At 41.6% G+C, this 20,099-nt stretch overlaps 1 protein-coding gene across 9 annotated transcripts; it reads left to right on the forward strand.

Moving 5' to 3' along the window:
* Positions 1-1,616: 1,616 nt before the first annotated feature.
* Positions 1,617-15,781, forward strand: LOC147450903 (phosphoethanolamine N-methyltransferase-like). 9 transcript variants are annotated; one of them, XM_086519902.1, is made up of 16 exons: positions 1,620-1,841; positions 1,930-2,171; positions 2,602-2,714; positions 2,803-2,940; positions 3,021-3,161; positions 3,251-3,394; positions 3,469-3,579; positions 3,692-3,839; positions 3,927-4,207; positions 4,296-4,457; positions 4,541-4,594; positions 13,089-13,163; positions 13,248-13,636; positions 13,727-13,780; positions 14,711-14,821; positions 15,544-15,781. In XM_086519902.1, exons 2-13 carry the CDS (start codon positions 2,135-2,137, stop codon positions 13,350-13,352), a joined length of 1,509 nt encoding a protein of 502 aa, XP_086376028.1. In that variant the 5' UTR covers positions 1,620-1,841; positions 1,930-2,134; the 3' UTR covers positions 13,353-13,636; positions 13,727-13,780; positions 14,711-14,821; positions 15,544-15,781. The 9 variants fall into 9 exon arrangements, with proteins under 9 accessions (XP_086376034.1, XP_086376028.1, XP_086376029.1 ...); XM_086519903.1 differs by having other exon boundaries at positions 14,714-14,821; XM_086519904.1 differs by having other exon boundaries at positions 13,248-13,632.
* The last annotated feature ends 4,318 nt before the right edge of the window (positions 15,782-20,099 follow it).

The raw sequence follows: 20,099 nt of genomic DNA on the forward strand, positions 1-20,099 counted from the left end.
GAGCATGTCTATCTTCCCTCGGTCTCACACTATTGAGCACTTCAAGTCATTGCACAGCAACCACGTCTCTATATAGGTAATTTTACAACCTACGAATAGGCCCTCTAATTTTTCTCTCTACATCATTTCTGTTCTTTATCTCCCTCTCTCTCTCTCTCTCTCACACACACACACACACACACACACACACACACACACACATGTGTTGTATTCCCTAGTTTGACATGACCATACATGATACCAATGGGTGCACTATTGGCATGAAAAGTTGCTCTTAGACTTGCTAGCCAATGGCCCAATTATTGACTACACCATGGAATTTCTGTCATTTAATCACAAATCAACTTGTCCCTCATTGACAATCCATACCATAACCCGACCCTTTATCTTGCTCAAAGAGGGAAAATTGGGCTATCTAGTATGAATGCAGAGGAAGAAACTATACATTCTTTACATATGATGCACAAAGAGGTTTTGTTTTCTCAAATTATGTATGCGAAGCAAACAAGAAAAAAGAGAGCTCGATGGTCTCCCGCTGGTCTCTTACACTAGTTTTGTACTAAAGAGTTTCAAAGTACCTATAATTTTCATTCAAATTAATGGAAGTATGTGCCTACGATCCAAAGAAATGCATTGTAAGGGAGAATCTAGGAAGATCCTCTTGTGAGGTGACGATTCATATGCAGGGCATGTAGTGGGTGGGGGAGCCAATGGGGACAAGTGGCAAGTGATGGTAGGAGAACGAGGATGCAAAGCATGGGGGGTAATTTAAGTCAAAGGGAATGCCCTTTCGCGGAAACGTCCTACCACTCTTTTGTCTAGAGGGTTTGAACTAAATCAAACACACACCAGATGCGGAACATGGGAGACACTTAGCGATCGGCATGCACAAGAAGAGGGGCTAGAATAGCTATTTGTTTTTTTTAAACTAGAAAAAAGGCAAGAAGAGCAGCACACAAAGAGTGGCTTATTTGCTAGTCCAATAGCACTAAGGTCATCAACCTTCATCTTGAATTTTAACTAAGGGTGGGTTCACATTGGCACGGCGGAAGATAACCTTCAGAAGGGCATGTTCCGGGTGGAGGACATGAATTATTCGCTCTTCCTCCGCTAAACGTTCACAGTGGGGCGGGTGGAAGAGAGAATGGGTGGTTCCTGCCGCCGCCCAGTGTGAACTTTAGGGGATGGGTGGAAGCAATGCAAGAAGACAAAAGAATGAATTTGTTTAATTTTAAAAAAGGACCTGCAAAATGGGAAGGCATGCCAAGCTGGCATTTATAGCATACGTGAAGGGTGGAAGAGAAGATGGGGGGGTGGGGGTGGGGGGGGTCGGAAGTGAAACACAAATTTTCTTCCACGAGCTGGCACAATTTTCCAAAGCTTCCGCCGCGCGATGTGACCAGGAAGTCTGACGTGCAGGGCTGTGATTCGTTGGCCGCGGGCTAACATTTCCTGCTGCCCGCCTACTGTGAACCCAGCCTAACATGGAAAACTACATTGTTTTCTTTGCGAAGCTTAACAGCGAATGAATGATTCGTGCTAAATTCTCAGAAATTATTGTTGGCGATTTGAAGATTTGAATTTCCAACCTAGTGGGGAAATTTTTTCTTCGCACGCACAAGCGCGCGCGCACGCATGCTGCAGGAATCCTCTCTCTCTCTCTCTCTCTCTCTCTCTCTCTCGTGTGCGTGGCGCTGATTTTGCAGTTTGTCTCCGCGTTAAGTGTGAGAGGGGAGCCCCATGCGCAGCTGAATTGTGATGCAGCAGAGAGGACACCCTCAAAACCGCCGCTCTCGCAGCTTCTCGCGCTCCCGCATTGCCATCGAGGGTTCTTGACAAAAGTCATCTTTAACAACCTTGCTTGTTCTTGCTTCTAGCCATGGATCCTGCTTGTAAGTTTCATGAAATTCTTCTGCATCTGGTCTTCAGGTTCACACAAGGAGACGTATAAATGTCTGCATGGAGATGAAGATTCTGCGTCTTTTGGTGTCGAGGGGGACTTACCCTGACTTTGTTGTTGGGTCTTTTGGTGTCAATCGTCACTTACCCTTACTCTCTGACTTTGTTGTTCTTGAATGTAGTTTAAGTTCTACCATTTCTGTCTGTCTCTGCAGATTTCATAGCTGTGCCGCTCATGTGTGAGGGTACTGCGCATTCACATTTCCCAGTTGGTAGATCTGATGGGGTTTTGCATTTGATTTTTTTTCGGCATAGTGTTGGTGGTTGGCTCGTATGTGTTCAATGTTACTCTCTAGTGGCTGCATGGGGATATATACACATTCCATTGTACAGAAAGTGTTTTTATGGTATTGCATTCTGTTCAATGCAATAGGTTTCATCTATACAAAAGGCAAAGAATTCTTTTTCCATCATAAAGGGCTATTTGCAATCCAATTTCCAAAAATTCAACAAATCGCATGCATGATGCGTTGCTTGTTAAAACCGTGTTTTATTAAGCTATGAGCATAAAAGATCTCAATAAATTAGCCGGGTTCTCTTTGCATTGGAACATCGTGTTACAGTAATAGAGAAAGCTAGCAACTCTTCTTCTAAACCGGCTTCCTCTTATCAGTCCTTTTTTTGGCCCTGTTTTTCTGTCAGCTGAGCGAGAGCTTCAGCGTGATTACTGGAAGGAGCACTCTGTGGTTTTAAGCGTCGAAGCAATGATGCTCGATAGCCAAGCATCAAAGCTGGATCAAGAGGAGAGGCCAGAGGTGCATTTTTGAATGTTATAGTGACATTGAAAAAAGAATTGGACTGATAAGTGCGGTTTTTAAATGCAAATTTTATCTTCGTTTTCAGATCCTTTCTTCACTTCCCCCTATGAAGGGGAAGTCTGTTGTGGAGTTGGGGGCGGGAATCGGCCGCTTTACGGGTGAGCTTGCCAAGCAGGCTACAGAAGTTCTCGCTTGTGACTTTATGGAAAATGTCATTAAGAAGGTAAAGAACACTCTTTGTTTCCTTTTTGTCATGTGAGCTTCCGTGCTTGCTCTGGAATGAAGTTTTCTTTTCTTTTGAAGAATGAGGAAGTTAATGGACACTATAGAAATATTGAATTTGTTTGTGCTGATGTCACATCAAATGAGAGCTTGAAAATTCTTCCAGGTTCGAAAGACATTGTCTTTTCGAACTGGCTGTTGATGTACTTGACTGATGAAGAGGTTAGCAACGCTCAAGCTGTGCTGCGTCTTTCATTACACCTGAAGTTGGTCGGTAATAGGTCCCTCATTGTTTGTGTTGTATTGTGTAGGTCAGGGATTTGGCACACAAAATGGTTACTTGGATGAAGAGGGGTGGTTTTCTTTTCTTTCGTGAATCATGCTTTCATCAGTCTGGTGATCACAAAAGAAAGAACAATCCAACGCATTATCGGCAACCCAGTTTTTATCTTAAGGTAGGTCAGCTAAATGTTCATATAGAAATGAAGGGGCAGGGAAGGTTTCATATTCTTGTATGATTGCCTTGCAGGTTTTTGAAGAGTGCATGGTTCTTGAGAAAGATGGTAGCTATTGGGAGTTGCAACTCATCAGCTGCAAGTGTGTGAATGCTTATGTTCTTAACAAGCGTAATCAAAATCAGGTAATCTTTGGGTGTAATGGTTGTAAACACAAGAGGGCATGGACTCAATTAACCTGATACAGAATTTCATATCTAGTTTTTTGTTTCGTTTTGGGGGCTTTCTTGCTGCTAGATATGCTGGCTTTGGCAAAAGGTAGCATCTCGGGGCCCAGGGGAGAAGAATTTCCAGCGATTCTTGGACACATCGCAATATAAGTTGAATGGTATCTTACGCTATGAGCGCATCTTTGGGGATGGATTTGTCAGTACTGGAGGAAGAGGTTGGACTTCTTTTTAGTGTCGCTTTATAATGGTGTGTGCCGCATAAGGTCAATACTAAATGCTGGCATTTCTTATAATATTTGCAGAAACAACAGAGGAATTTGTCAAAAGGCTGGATTTACAGCCTGGTGAAAAAGTTCTTGATATTGGGTGTGGGATTGGGGGTAGCGACTTTTATATGGCAGAGCAGTTTGATGTCAATGTTGTGGCTATCGATCTCTCTGTCAATATGATTTCCTTAGCTTTGGAAAGGGCCATTGGTCGTCAGTGTGCTGTGCAGTTTGAAATTGCAGATTGCACAAAGAAAGACTTTCCACCTAATAGTTTTGATGTCATTTACAGCCGGGATACGCTTCTGCACATCAACGTGTGTATTTCAAAGCCTTGTGGCTTTATGGTTATGCTTAACATCTTATGCCATACTGAACCAACAAATTTGCTCTTCCTCTTAATAGGGCAAGGCAACTCTTTTCAAGAAGATGAGCAGTTGGCTGAAACCTTGCGGCAAGCTCTTGATTACTGATTATTGTAGATCCTCGGGTGCAGCTTCTTTGGAGTTCGCAAAGTACATTGAAGAAAGAGGTTATGATCTACATGACGTAGATGCATATGGGCGAGTAAGGACTGCCATATTTCATTAGCTATGTTGTTTTGGGCATGTATGAATCTGCTCTTAAAATATGAGTTTTCAATGTCACAGATGTTAGAACAAGGTGGATTTGGTGACGTCATTGCAGAGGATAGGACAGCTCAGGTGACACTCATTATAACTTTGAATTCTTTGTACCGGTTTTAAGGAGCGTTCATAACTACAAATTTTCATTCTAAGAAGTACGTGTTTTACTCTAAATTTTGTTTTGGTGCAGAGCTCTCTCTCTCTCTCTCTCTCTCTCTCTCTCTGTGTGTGTGTGTGTGTGTAGTTATGATCTTGAGGAGTACTCACGAGTGGGAGGTATCATGTTGGTTGGAGACTTGTATGCAAGGACAGCTTCTTGTCGAGTTGAAACATCAATGGAGGATTTTCATGAGCATGACCATGTTGATCTTGACATTGTGAGAGTTTCTGATGATTCTGGTGGATCCATTAAGTATGGTAAATATCTCCTTGTGGTGGGAGCTTCACATGCCTCAGCAGTATTCAATAGCATAGCTAGAAGGCCATTGTCGGGAGGATTTACATGTTAGCTACACCTGCATGGTGCCAACATATTGGATTATATACTCACTCAGCTTGCTCTTAATACTTATACCACGTATCCGAGAGCTATCCTTTTCACCGATACCTATTGGAGTGCTGCTGTACCACACAGCCCATGCATAGGTAGCTGAGACGTTCTTATCCTAGATACACTTATCAAGAGAGACAAATAACATCTACACTTGCGAGATCTAAAGATTGCTAGTAGAGGTGGATCCCCATGTACCTTTCACAAAGCTTACACACCAGCGTACAATCAGCTGCAGCTATAACCTTTCGCCACTCTTGTGGTACAACGAGACATGTTAGTCGCACTTCGCCTCAGAATAGTTGGTATGATGATGAATATTGAGACTAGAGCCAAATTACAGAGAGAGGTAGCGAGAGGGGACCCCACCCATTGACAGAAAGAGATTACCTTCCGACGCCTCATGAGGTGAAAAGAAGAGAACGTATTTAGCTGGGCTTGATGATATGTGATGTTGTTATAGGCTTGGGCACCCCAAGCGAGAAATCAGTAGCAGCACACGAATAGAAACTACAAAATCACTTAACTGAGAGAGAGAGAGAGAGAGAGAGAGAGAGAGAGAGAGAGAGAGAGAGAGAGAGAGAGAGAGAGAGAGAGAGAGAGAGAGAGAGAGAGAGAGAGAGAGAGAGAGAGAGAGAGAGAGAGAGAGAGAGAGAGAGGATGAAATGAAATGCTATATTAAACGTCTTCAAAAGGCCAAAATGACCTATGAGACCAAACTAGATCTAATCCAATGTCTGGGTACAAAATAAAATGAAGTAAAGTGAGACTAAAATTGTCAGACTGAAATCATCATCATCCATGCTCGAAGATGCTTGGCATCAGGCGTTGTCTGAGAAAGTATTGCATCGGTCACTGAAGAGCTTGTTCGCCTCTGTAAATAGTCGTACTGGGCGTCTCCCATGTCGTGCTAGAATAGTCCAAATTCTCTGGGAGAGCCTTTGTCGATGTCGTGGTCGCCCCCGTAGATGTGGGCATCTAGCTCTCCCGAGCTCAGTGGCTTTGTCCACTAATATACCTCTTGTAGAAGTGGACTCTGAAGTCTGCTGTGAAGCATGCTCCTTTGGCTGCTGAGTCCCTGAAGTTAGTGATCTCCCTCCGTGAATGTCTCCCACTGCTTGGTCTCCTCAAGAGACTCTACTTGTGTCTGTGCAGCTCTAGCAAAAACAACCCGAGGCATCTCTGTTCTTGATATCTCATGACTCTAGCCAATGGTCCAAAGCCCTCTTTGAATAGACCGTCACAAGACGTGCACCACGTGCCAACAGAAAAGAACAGATTGAACAGGCTTTTAGCACTTCAATAACAACTGAACTGAGAGAGAGAGAGACGACACGCGACACGGAGTGGCGGAATTCCACCCCAGAGAGTATTGGCCTCAAACCTTGGCGCCCCTTGGTACTCCAGATCTGCACCTTCTCTAGGAAGCATGCCAGAGAATGAGCCCTAACTTCATATTTAAAGGCCCTTGGCTTGAAAAGCTATTTACATGAAAAGCCTTCAAATTCAAAAGCTTCTGGTCCAAAAGCAAAGCCAAAAAACTGCCAGCGTAAATCACGGAAATCCGTACAGCTTGCCATGTCATCAACCAATGCAAAACGTGGAAATCTGTACAGCCTGTCACGTCATCATGCCAACGCAATTTTCGGAAATCTGTCTCGTGATCAATTTTTCCTGTGTGGGTTCTGCTTTATTTTAATCCATTATGTCACTTGGGGCCCCATCGGACGGGGTCCCCATAAGTTGGTAGGACTTCTTCTTCTTCTGCTACTTGTTCTTCTTAGGGTTTAGGCCTCTCGGCTGGCATATGTAAGTTGGCTCCATTCTTTAGGCTTTGACACGTCAACAGTTTGTTACATCTCCCCTTCTTGAAAGAGAGTAATCGTCCACGATTACAACATATCTGCAAAACAACTCAAGTTAGCTCAAAAATTTCCGAGGGACATTCCGAGGGACAATTAGTTTGCTCTTTTTGTTAAGGAGTTAGCTTGTTCTTTTTGCTCTGTTGATTAAGGAGTTAGCTTCTCCTTTCGGCTGTTTTGATCAAGGAGTTAGCTTCTCCTTTGGTCAAAATCGGAATTCTTGATATTCCGGCGTAGTAAAATTAGCTATCACACCCAGACCGTACTGATCTTCCTCGGGTGTCTTGATGCACTAAAAAAACTATATACCCAGGCAATCTCATCCAATTAGGAATATTCAGTAATTGGCACATCACAATGCAACACAAATGCTTACATATGCATGTTACAAGACACAACAAACAGCGCCGCTGAGCACTCCCCCGAGACAAACGGTCTGCGGTATGAAGCTACTCAACGACTACCTCGTCACTCCCCCCACAGATAACCTAAAAAGGTCCAGGCCATGAGCTCAAAGGACCGTACAACCAAATGCTCCCCAGATCGCAGTCTGTGTCGCTTGGAGGTTCAAGCATACAACCAAACGCTCCCCAAGCATCGGCCTGTGTCGTTCGGAGGTTTTCTAGCATACAACGGAACGCTCCCCAGGCATCGGCCCGCATCGTTCTGGGGTTCAAACAATACCAAAACAGTATTTCTCACTTCTCCACCCGAGAGTAAAATCACCAATCATTGAAACCAGTATCTAACCAGAGTGAAACAATTCAAATCGGCACCAAAACAGGTTCAAAACAGATAGCATCCATTTCAAACAAATTCCAAACAGGATCATCAAACAAGTTCTCAAACAGATTTCAAACTTAAAAAAGCAATCTCGACATTAGTTGAGCTCGAAAAGTCGACCGACTTCCCATCTTGAAACCTGCACCAAAAATTAGGGTTAGGTTTCTTCCATAAGATAGTAGCCGAGCACAGCATGGTAGCTCTTAGACAAACAATGTTTCTTTGGCGGCGATGGTATTCCCAAGATAGCAATCACACTGGATCTCCTGCTCGTGAAGAGACATCTACTGGGAGATATCGAGAAATTTCAAGTTATAATCTACTAGGGTTTCCAATGCAAGCATTTCAGGATACTCCACTCTGCCAGAAGTTGCACTCCGAAGGAAGATGTCAGAAACCATATAACTTATGGAAAATTTTTCTTGAAAGCTTGCCAAGTACTTGGAGTATGCTGCTTGGTAGCTATCAACATCTGCATGGCATTGCCTTTGAGAAAAACAGTGACTCGAAACAAACCTTGGATCCTTCTTTTGCAAGTGATCTTAATGGCTTATGCCCTGTAAGACATGAGCACTGAAGACGGGAGCGCGCTCGATGCGCGATGAAGTAAGGATGGGAGTGGCTAATAAGTCCGGGTTGGGAAGATACCTCAAATAAATATCCGATAGCTCTGTCTCCTCTTTGTAGGACCGATATGCTTTCATAAAAGCACACGCTTGATGCTCTGATACCACTGTCACAAGACGGGCACCACGTGCCAACATAAAAGAAGAGATTGAACAGGCTTTTAGCACTTCAATAACAACCGAAGAGAGAGAGAGAGAGAGAGAGAGAGAGAGAGAGAGAGAGAGAGAGAGAGAGAGAGAGAGAGAGAGAGAGAGAGAGAGAGAGACGACACGCGACACGGAGTGGCGGAATTCCACCCCAGAGAGTATTGGCCCCAAACCTTAGCGCCCCTTTCGGTATTTCTTTATATTGCATCAACACAGTACAAGCTGGTACTCCAGACTCTGGACCTTCTCCAGGAAACATGCCAAAGAATGAGCCCTAACCTTATATTTAAAGGCCCTTGGCCTGAAAAGCAGTTTACATGAAAAGCCTTCAAACTCAAAAGCTTCTGGTTCAAAAGCAAAGCCAAAAAGCTGCCAGCGTAAATCACGGAAATCCGTACAGCTTGCCACGTCATCAGCCAATGCAAAACGCGAAAATCTGTACAACCTGCAACGTCATCTTGCCAACGCAATTTTCGGAAATTTGCCACGTCATCAGTTTTTCTTGTGTGTGGGTCCTGCTTTATTTTAATCCTTTATGTCACTTGGGGCCCCATCGAACGGGGTCCCCATAAGTTGGTAGGACTTCTTCTTCTTCTACTACTTGTTCTTCTTAAGGTTTAGGCCTCTCGGCCGGCATATGTAAGTTGGCTCCATTCTTTAGGCTTTGACACGTCAGCAGTTTGTTACATAGACAGTGAAAGCGGCCTCATATCTCATAGTATACTGGACACAAATGTGATGCAACTCTGTCTTTGGCTCTATATGACATAACTGGCATATCCTGGCTTCTGCTAGTACTCTCCTTAATCTACCAGTCTCAATCTCTAGCTGATGCGATGATTTGCGCATCTGACCAATAGCACATCGTATCCCATAGGATAAATGAGTATCCATATAGGCCGGTCTGATCATATATGCATCCTCTGTTAGTTGGAGGAAATGCTCTCTATAGAAAGCCATCTTTGTGCCCAACTCTTGTACCGGCTGTATCCATGTGCTTTTGGTATCTAGTTGAATCAAATCCTGATGTATAAGTCTAGTGATCTCTGTCCGTGTAAGAGAAAGGGAGGGTGCATCCAAAGAGTACTTGAGTAAAGGAAGTCTATCCATGTTGAAGCCATGTGATTGGAACCATGATGTCATCTGCCTATACCAACACGTTGTGTCCCCTTGTAGTGCTAGCTATCAGGATGACTCGAGGGCTATCTGAGCATATCTATCTCTGGGAAGGTCCCATAAATTATGCATGAAGGAAATTGATCTCGTAAGGGCCTCAACTACGAGAGGGGAGGCAGCTAGCTCAACTTGAATAATCTCATGTGCCACTGAGGCCTTAGCCCGAATCATCCAAGAGATCATAGTGACTAGAGTCACAAGGGATGCATTCCGGGACGGGGAACGGGGAACGGGGCTCAAATGGACTTTTAGTGTAAAAAAGAGGGCGGGACGGCAAATGGGGACGGGAAGCCCGAAAAAGGGTGTCCCCTGTTACTATGCTCTTTGTAACGAACTGCTGACGTGTCAAAGCCTAAAGAATGGAGCCAACTTACAGATGCCGGCCGAGGGGCCTAAACCCTAAGAAGAACAAGTAACAGAAGAAGAAGTCCTATCAACTTATGGGGACACCGTCCGATGGGGCCCAAGTGACAAAAGGATTAAAATAAAGCAAGATCCGTGCACATGCAAAAACTGATGACGTGGAAGTTTTTCGAAAATTGCACTGTCATGATGATGTGGCAGGCTGTACGGATTTCCGCGTTTTGCGTTGGTTGATGACGTGGCAGTTGGTGGACCGATTTCCGTGATTTACGTTGGCAGCTTTTTGGCTTTGCTTTTGGACCAGATGCTTTTCAGTTTGAAGGCTTTTCACTGTAATTGCTTTTTAGGCCAAGGGCCTTTAAATATGAGGCTAGGGCTCATTCTCTGGCATGCTTCTTGGAGAAGGTGCAGAGTCTGGAGTACCGGCTTGTATTTTGATGATGCAATATAAAGAAATATCGAAAGGGGCGCCAAGGTTTGGAGTCAATACTCTTTGGGGTGGAATTCCGCCACTCCATGTCGCGTGTCGTCTCTCTCTCTCTCTCTCTCTCTCTCTCTCTCTCTCACACACACACACACACACATTTCAGTTGTTATTGAAGTGCTAAAAGTCTGTTCAGTCTGCTCTTTTCTATTGGCACGTGGTGGCCGCCTTGTGATGGTGGTATCAGAGCATCAGGCGTGTGCTTTTCTGAAAGCATACCGGTCCTACAAAAAAGAGCAGACAAAGCTATTGTTTGAGGGATCTTCGCCCGCCAACCGGGACTTATTAGCCATTCCCACCCTTACTTCATCGCGCATCGGGCGAGCTCCCGTCTTCACCGCTGATGTCTTACAAGGCATAAGCCAATTAAGATCACTTGCAAGAGAAGGATCCGGATTTGTTTCAAGTGATTGTTTTTCTTAGAAGCATTGCCATGCAGTTGTTGATGTCTACAGCTACCAAACAACATACTCCAAGTACTTGGCAAGCTTTCAAGATTTTTTTTTTTTGGCCCGAAGTTATATGGTTTCTGACATCTTCCTTCGGAGTGCAACTTCTGGTAGAGTGGGGTATCTTGAAATGCTTGCCATGGAAACCCTAGCATATTATAATTTGAAGTTTCTCGACATCTCCCAGTAGATGTCTCTTCACGAGCAGATGACCTTGGAGGTCCGGTGCGATTGTTATGTCTTGGGACTACCATCGCTGCTAGACGAACACTATCTGTCCAAGAGTTGATGGACCATGCTGTGGTTGTCTATGACCTTATGGAAGGAACCTAATCCTAATTTTTGATGCAGGTTTGAGGATGGAAAGTCAGTCGACTTTTCGAGCTCGACTAATGTCGAGATTGCTTTTTAAGTTTCAAATTTGTTTGAGAACTTGTTTGGTGATCCTGTTTGGAATTTGTTTGAAATGGATGCTATCTGTTTTAAACCTGTCTTGGTGCCGATTTGAATTGTTTGACTCTGGTTTGATACTGGTTTCAATGATTGGTGATTTTACTCCCGGGTGGAGTAGTGAGAAATTATGTTTGAGAATGCTTGTGCATACTCATGGCCCGGGCCCTTGTGGTTATTTGCGGAGGGAGTATTGAATGATTGAAAAGTGTTGTTTTTTTTTACTCATGGCCCGGACCCTTGTGGTTATTTACGAGGGGAGTATTGTTGTTGTGACTCCCGGCCCGGACGTGGATGGTTATGCGGGAGGAGTATTAAGAAGTCTGAGTAGTGGTTACTCTCAGCACCTCCAAACGACGCAGGCTGTGGTCTGTGGGGCGTTTGTTTGTAAAAGGCCTCTATCTCCCGGCCCGGATCTTTTTAGGTTATGGAGGAGGAGTGATGAGGGAGTCGTTGAATATCTCCCGGCCCGGACCTTGTTAGGTTATGCGGGAGGAGTGTTCATCGGCGGCTTTGTGTTTCTCTGTCTTGTAACATACATATGTGAGCATTTGTGTTGCATTGTGATGTGCCAATTATTGAATATTCCTAATTGGATGAGATTGCCTGGGTATGTAATTTTAGTGCATCAAGACACCCGTGGAAGATCAGTACGGTTTGGGTGTGATGGCTAATTTTACTACGCCGGAATATCAAGAGTTCCGATCTAGACGAAAGGAGAAGCTAACTCCTTGATCAAAAGAGCAGAAAGGAGAAGCTAACTCCTTGATCAAAATAGCCGAAAGGAGAAGCTAACTCCTTGACGTGGCAAGCGCACACGAAAAATTGATGATGTGGTAGATTTCCGAAAATTGCGCTGGCATGATGACGTGGCAGGCTGTACGGATTTTCGCGTTTTGCGTTGGCTGATGACGTGGCAGATGTACCGATTTCCGTGATTTACGCTGGCAGCTTTTCGGCTTTGCTTTGGACCAGATGCTTTTCAGTTTGAAGGCTTTTCACTATAATTGCTTTTTAGGCCAAGGGCCTTTAAATATGAGGCTAGGGCTCTTTCTGTGGCATGCTTCCTGGAGAAGGTGCAGAGTCTGGAGTACCGGCTTGTATTTTGATGATGCAATATAAAGAAATACCGAAAGGGGCGTCAAGGTTTGAGGCCAATACTCTCTGGGGTGGAATTCCGCCACTCCATGTCGCGTGTCGTCTCTCTCTCTCTCTCTCAGTTCAGTTGTTATTGAAGTGCTAAAAGTCTGTTCAGTCTGCTCTTTTCTATTGGCACGTGGTGCCCGCCTTGTGACACTCTCCATACATCTCCATCCATCAGTGCTACCACATCTACCCTGGTGGTCCACTGAGGGCCCTCAAATGTGAACCCCATAGAGCATAGCTGAAGCCACTAGAGTGTCAAAAAGCCACAGCTTTGTTTGAGGTTCTTGAAACTGAACCTGCGAACACATGTATTTTCTATACTGAACATTTGGATCAAATGACGATGATGTAATTTTCTGGTCTCATAGGGTTTTTAGGTCTTTTGCCGGTGTAAATAAACATTTCATTTCTCTATCTCTGTGTATGTATGTATATATGTATATATGCATCTGTCTCTTTGGATAGACCATGGTGTGTATATACTTATCAGGTGGGTGATTGCCTTTTTGGTCTAATTTGTACTCTTTATGTGACAGTTCATTAATATCTTGCACAAGGAGCTTGCTCGGTTTGAGGAGAATAAGATTTCCTTTTTATTGGAATTTTCTGAGGTGACTCATTGTTGAGGCCATGCTTGCGAACATGTTCCTTCGCAGACTTACCTTTGACCTGTTTTTAATCACGGGTTTTTGTAGGAGGATTACAATGCTGTTATTGAAGGGTGGAAATCAAAGCTGAAAAGATGCGAGGATGGGGAGCAAAAATGGGGGCTGTTCTTGGCAACAAAACAAGCTGTCTAATTTTAATATCCGCATAGGGCCGCTACACCGTACTTGACACAGTGTGATCTGCACTTGTGAACTGTAGTGTCTCGCTCGCGTTCTAGGCAAGCTAGCCTGGTGGTCAAGCTATTGAGTTTCCTCCTGGTCATTTAGATTCAATTTGTGCATTGATTTGCACCCATATTATTCTTTATGCATGTTATTGCATTTGGAAGTTGAATTCATGATCTTGCAGTTCTACAAAGTTGGCACAACTGAGCGAGATTATTATTCATGCACTTCTCCTCTTTGATGATGGGTAGGTAAGTTTTGTTAGTGACACATGCAGTTGTGACTTGGCTCTTTTTGCTGTTTTGTAAGTATGTGCTCTTACCGCTTTTGCTTTTACATAGGTACAACTGGGAACTAAACTCTATGCCGTTCCCCCACTCTTGGGCACTGATGATGTGAGTAGGGATGTTGTTGCATGTTGAAGCTGAAGGCCTTTTGCCTAGTGCTTGGACAAGCATTGAAATTAAGGTTGCATGTTTCAAGTTTTCTAGAATGTGTTTACACTGGTGTTTATTGTGTCATTCTAAATGTGCATGTTGTTGAATCTCATTCTACTCTAGCTTAGCTTTAGGAGAATTGCTCTTTTGTCTTGTTTGTGTGTTGTAATTTGCATTTGACACTATGCTAAGAGATTAGTGCTGGTCCAAGGGTGGAGAGCTTAGCGACAAACTGGAATTGGTTATGTTTGTTCCCATGCCTATACTATGCTGGTCCTGATTGTTGTACTTTTGATGGGAACCCCTCCTTCCCTTTCTATGTGCAGTTTTTCCTCTTTTAATTTTGTTCAACGCTCTCCAAAACAATGCATATTGCCTTTTTATTTATTTTTCCATTGTAAGTGCTGAAATAAAGTAGAAGTTTCATTCAGGTAAAGCTTTCCTCTTGTATTTATTGATCAGTTTTGTCCAAACTCTTCTCTTGGTCTTCATCTATAGATGCTCAAATTAGTCTTGCTTCATTTTTCTTTCCGTGGGTCCTGATTTGTGTCTTTTTCTAGTGTTTTAGCTTCTTTTTTAGTTTCACAGGTTCTAACTTTAATGACCTACTGAAGGTTATACGGTCATTTAGCGATGAGCAAATCTTCAATTTTTTAGTTTCACGATCATTTAGCGACGAAGGTGTCTCTGAAAACTACTTATCTATGTTGAGTGTGTGTGCTTGTGTGCTTTTTAAGTTTGTAAAAATATATAATTTGTTCATCTTTGAGTTGAGTAGTTTTTTGTTTTGTTTTTGTTTGCTGTAGTTTGTTGCTATGCATGTGTATATATGTGCATCTATTTTGATTGAGGCTTGAATTTAATGATCTCAACTCTTTTGTCATTGAGGAGGAAGCCGTATTAATCACTGAAGGCAATATTAGAGTTTTTGACAAAGGTGGTGAAGCACTCGTTGCTTCAAATTCCAAAAAGGACACAGGCAAAGGCAAGCATGATGAGGTAAATAGTGATAATGACTCAAGGAAGGACAATAAGGAGTGAACTAGAGTGGTGGTAATTAGTATAAGTTATAAGTTTATGATCAACACTATTTATTTTGGTTGTTTGGGGATCTAGAAGTGCTTGTGTGGATACATAAAATTAGCTCCTATGAGACAAGATGAAGTGGTGATCCTAGCAAGGAACTATGGGCACTCCACCGCATGCTACTAATTATCATCTTGGAAGTGTAAGGATGAGTCTTACTTATCTCGTTGGTCGGCAGGAGGGGGTATAATTAGCATTTGGCTAAGTAGAACTTCTAGCCTTCAGATTTGAACCATTGACTTGACTATGAGAGCTTAATTTATTTCTATTTTTTTTTCCTACAAGGTCCATGGGCAATGTCGATGCTTCTTATGTATTTCTGGTTATGATTTGTAATTTTTGAATAAAGTTTTGAAGTGCTGCTTGTACCTCATGGAAGTAGCATCGTCTTGCAAGTTTTCTTTTTAGAGGTTTAGTTGATGCCTACAGGTTAATTATGTTAGCTATTTAGAATCTTCCCTTGTTTTCAAGCACATGTTAGAAGGTTAAAAGGTCCCAAGCAAATATACATCATGTGAAAGTGTGGCTCTTTTAGGTTAACTAAACTTGGCTTCAAAATATACATCACGTGAAAGTGTGGCCCTTTTAGGTTAACTATACATGGCTTCAAAACTTTTTATTTTTGTTGGGTTCAGACGGGGCAGCGGCAAAGGGGGTGAAAGGGGCGTTCGCTCTTCATGGAACCTCCTCATTGGAGGAAAGGCGAAGAGGGTGAGGACGTCTTCTGCCGACGGGCTCATCTGAACCCAGCCTTTTGAGTGGTGAATGTTTCAAGTTTGACCTCCAGTCAGAACATTCCATTACTATGTGTATTCTACGTTCCTATTGTATAACACAAGCATTCAATGCAAAATGTGACTTCCATTTTTTTTCTTCCCAACCTCTCCCTTGCTGGTTATTGATCGGGACACTTTCTTGGGTGAGACAAGGTCTTTTGTATCGTCCTTTCATGACTCCTTAGCATTCAAAGCTAGTACAATAACAGAAAAAAAAAAGATACAAAGCCACAAGAATCACCTACATTTATTAATACATAAGTTTTTTGTCTGAGTTTCTACCTAGTGTCTCTAGAAATATTTTTATTTTAACTTTTTCATTTATCTAAATCATTTCCATGTATATGCAATTCTCTTATAAACAATCGTCCATGCTTAATATTAAAGGAACAGAATCGTTAAGAGGTCCTTTCACATAGATTCATGCAAGTGATTAGAGCCATTAGGAAAGGCTTTTATTTTTTAAAAGACCCATTAGGTATATATTTTCAAGCTTCACAAATTAAAAGATATTACTTTCCAATCTCGCGAAATTAAAAATATTTTCAAGCTCCATGAATTAAAAGATCTTTTGTGTGCGTATAAATGAAGATTGTCCAATGCATCTTATACATTTGTTTTTCTTCTTGTTTTTCTTTTCTATAGCATTTTCAAGCCACTAGACTCATGCAAGTGATTAGAGCCATTAGGAAAGCCTTTTATTTTTTTTAAACCCATTAGTATACCTTTTTAAGCTCCACAAATCAGTAGATATTACTCAATCTTGAAAAATTAAAAAGATTTTTAAGTGCCACAAATCAAAAGATTTTGTGTGTGCGTATAAATAGAGATCATCGAATGCATCTTATACATTTGTGTTTTTCTTCTTGATTTTCTTTCCTCTAGCATTTTCAAGCCACTAGACTCATGCAAGTGATTAGAGTCATAGGAAAACCTTTAATTTTGTTAATGACCCGTTAGGTATACATTTTCAAGCTCCAAATATCAAAAGATTTTTTGTGTGCGTATAAATAAAGATCGTCGAATGCATCTTATACATTTGTGTTTCTTATTGATTTTCTTTTCCATAGCATTTTCAAGCCACTAGACTCATGCAAGTGACTAGAGCTATTAGGAAAGCCTTTTATTTTTTTTAGACCCATTAGGTTACCTTTTAAAGCTCCACATATTAAAAGATATTTCTCCCCAATCTTGAAAAATTAAAAAGATTTTTAAGCTCCACAAATCAAAAGATTTTTTGTGTGCGTATAAATAGAGATCGTCGAACACATCCTATACATTTTCTTCTTGATTTTCTTTCCTCTAGCGTTTTCAAGCCATTAGACTCATGTAAGTGATTAGAGCCATTATGAAAGCCTTTTATTTTTTTTAAAAAGACCCATTAGGTATACCTTTTCAAGCTTTAGAAATTAAAAGATATTGCTCCCCAATCTCGAAAAATTAAAAAGATTTCAAGCTCCACAAATCAAAAGATGTTTTGTGTGTAATATAAATAGAGATTGCCGAATGCATCTTATACATTTGTGTTTTTCTTCTTGATTTTCTTTCCTCTAGTGTTTTCAAGTCACTAGATTCATGCAAGTGATTAGAGACATTAGGAAAGCCTTTTATTTATTTTTAGACCCATTAGGTATACCTTTTCAAGCTCCACAAATTAAAAGATATTACTCCCCAATCTCAAAAAATCAAGAAGATGTTTAAGCTCTACAAATCAAAAGAATTTTTGTGTGCGTATAAATAGAGATCGTCGAATGCATCTTATATATTTGTGTTTTTCTTCTTGACTTTCTTTGCTCTAGCGTTTTCAAGCCAATAGATTCATGCAAGTGATTAGAGTCATTAGAAAGCCTTTTATTTTTTTAAAAAGACCCATTAAGTATACCTTTTCAAGCTCGACAAATTAAAAGATATTGCTCCCCAATCTCGAAAAATTAAAAAGATTTCAAGCTCCACAAATCAAAAGATTTTGTGTGTGCATATAAATAGAACTTGTCGAGTGCATCTCATACATTTTTGTTTTTCTTCTTGATTTTCTTTCCTCTAGTGTTTTCAAGCCATTAGATTCATGCAAGTATTAGAGCCATTAGGAAAGCCTTTTACTTTTTTTAGACTCATTAGGTATAACTTTTCAAGCTCCACAAATTAAAGGATATTACTCCCCAATCTCGGAAAATTAAAAAGATTTTCAAGCTCCACAAATCAAAAGGTTTTTTGTGTGTGTATAAATAGAGATTATTGAATGCATCTTATACATTTGTGTTTTTATTCTCGATTTTCTTTCCTCTAGCGTTTTAAAGCCACTAGATTATTGCAAGTGATTAGAGCCATTAGGAAAGATTTTTATTTTTTAAAGTCCCATTAGGTATACCTTTTCAAGCTCCACAAATTAAAAGATATTACTAATGGATTCAAAAAAATTGAAAGGTGTTCTTTATTCAAAAATTCCCTTAGTAACAACGAAAACGATGCATTAGTCTATAGCACGCAACAATGGGCAATGACGTAGATTTACAACAATATCAGCTAGATGTGAGAAGGACGAATACAACATAGAGAGAGAGAGAGAGAGAGAGAGAGAGAGAGAGAGAGAGAGAGAGAGGATATTTTAAAGAGAAGAAAAGGCTAAAGAAAAATTGAAAAAGAAGAAAAACACAAATATACAATATGAAGTAGACCACCTTTTTATATGGACAAAAAGGTCTTTTGAATTTCTACTTTCATCTCTCTTTTCATTTCCTAAACTCACCTTTCGCTTATGCACTTAATAGGTTTTAAAAGAATTTCTATTGCTTACCAATATGGTAAGCTCCACAAAGTCATTACAAAATGTTGCAGTTTGTACAGACCTTTAAGCGTGTGGAAGATGCTTAAAGATCTATGGACATTGTGGGATAACCCTACCACATTTAAATGACTTCAAATGGAAATGAAAAGGCAACAAATTCCATATTGCATTGTAAAAAATATAAGAAAACTTTTATTGTCAAAATGCTATCCATTCTCTTATCCAAAAGAGGGACTGGTGCAAGTGTCTTGTGGTACATGAGATGTAACAGCTTAAGCGTATTGATATCCCGGGGCATCACAATCACTCTATGGACATGCGTTCTAAGGACGTAGCTATCTTGGAATAGTTCGATAAAAAAGTCTTTAGTTGCCTCGTGAAGGCAACCCATCACGCTTCTGGCCCACCAAAAATTTAGGTCCACTCTCTCATAGATCTCATACACAACCCTCTGACAAGGTAGCTTAGGGACATATGCCTTTGGAGCTTGTGAAGCTCAAGTAGTACGCTTCGGTTCTACTCGTACCTTTAACTCCGCATAGTTGCCCATAAATTGGACACGGTTTCCCCTACAACTCACGAGTAGGCTGGATGCCTTGCAAGTATACCTTCCTAGCTGTTTGCTTAGTGCGTGCCATGAAAACTTGAATTTCTTGTGGAAACTAAAAGGTTGCAAGAAAAGGAGAAGAATATAAAATCAAACAGCATAATTGCAAATGTCGGCTATGAGAGGTGAGGAGTGTTTAGGTCAAACAATAGTGGGCTCTACGAAAATAGAACCCTTTATATTGAGGTAGACATCATCATCATTACCAGTTGTGCAATATTAATTATGACGGTGTCTATAATTAATTGCCTCGTTCATTGCCATTGGGAAGTGTGTATCACCGCATGATCGACGCTTGGCAGGGTCATGCAGAACGACGTTGGTTTGGGGGTTGGGGGGGGGGGGAATAGAGCGATTGTGTGAATCCAAACCGCACCTATCATCTCTCATTGTGGCGTGATAAAGGTAAATATCGAGCCACAACGTGAATGGTGCGAGAGGCTTCTAGTCACATCTCCATATTGCCTTGTGATGTGACATAATAATAACGCACCACAAAGAGATATGGAGATGTGACTACAATCTACATGCCTCCATATCACATTGTGGTGCGATATAGAGGTTTATGTCGCACCAAAACGTGATATTGAGGTGTATCTACGATTGCCTCTATAAAAATATCGTGCCACAACGCGATTTTGGGGGGGGGGGTTGACTATGATCGATGTCTCTATATCGCGTTGTGGTGCAAAATTTTTCTGTCACCACAACACGAGATAAAGGCACATCAATCGTAGCACCACTTCATATCGCGTTGTATTGCAACATAAAATGTCATGCCACAACGCGATATGGAAGTGTCACTAGTAGCCTTTTGCCCTATTCGTGTTGTAACACAACATTTATCTTTGTCAATCCCCCTTAGAGGTGACCGTTTATCCCTCCCTACTGTTCTCCGTCTTCCTGGTTGTTGGTAGGAGACAGCCTTCGCCTTCTGGTTTGCTTTGTTTTTCTTCTTTAGCTCCTTTTAAAGTGCTATTTTCTCGCCAGTGTTTTCTCAATATCCTTCATGTTCGCCATCAT

The sequence above is a fragment of the Adiantum capillus-veneris genome, chromosome 9 (assembly GCF_014529385.1).
Source record: "Adiantum capillus-veneris isolate H3 chromosome 9, ASM1452938v2, whole genome shotgun sequence".
NCBI lineage: Eukaryota > Viridiplantae > Streptophyta > Polypodiopsida > Polypodiales > Pteridaceae > Adiantum > Adiantum capillus-veneris.

Bases quoted from the DNA above. Each gene is read 5' to 3' on its own strand.
- LOC147450903 (XM_086519899.1), top strand. From the start codon at position 2,135: ATGTGTGAGGGTACTGCGCATTCACATTTCCCAGTTG. The intron at 3,395-3,468 runs GTAGGTCAGCTA...ATTGCCTTGCAG, and splicing joins AACCCAGTTTTTATCTTAAG to GTTTTTGAAGAGTGCATGGT. The intron at 4,208-4,295 runs GTGTGTATTTCA...TCCTCTTAATAG, and splicing joins ATACGCTTCTGCACATCAAC to GGCAAGGCAACTCTTTTCAA.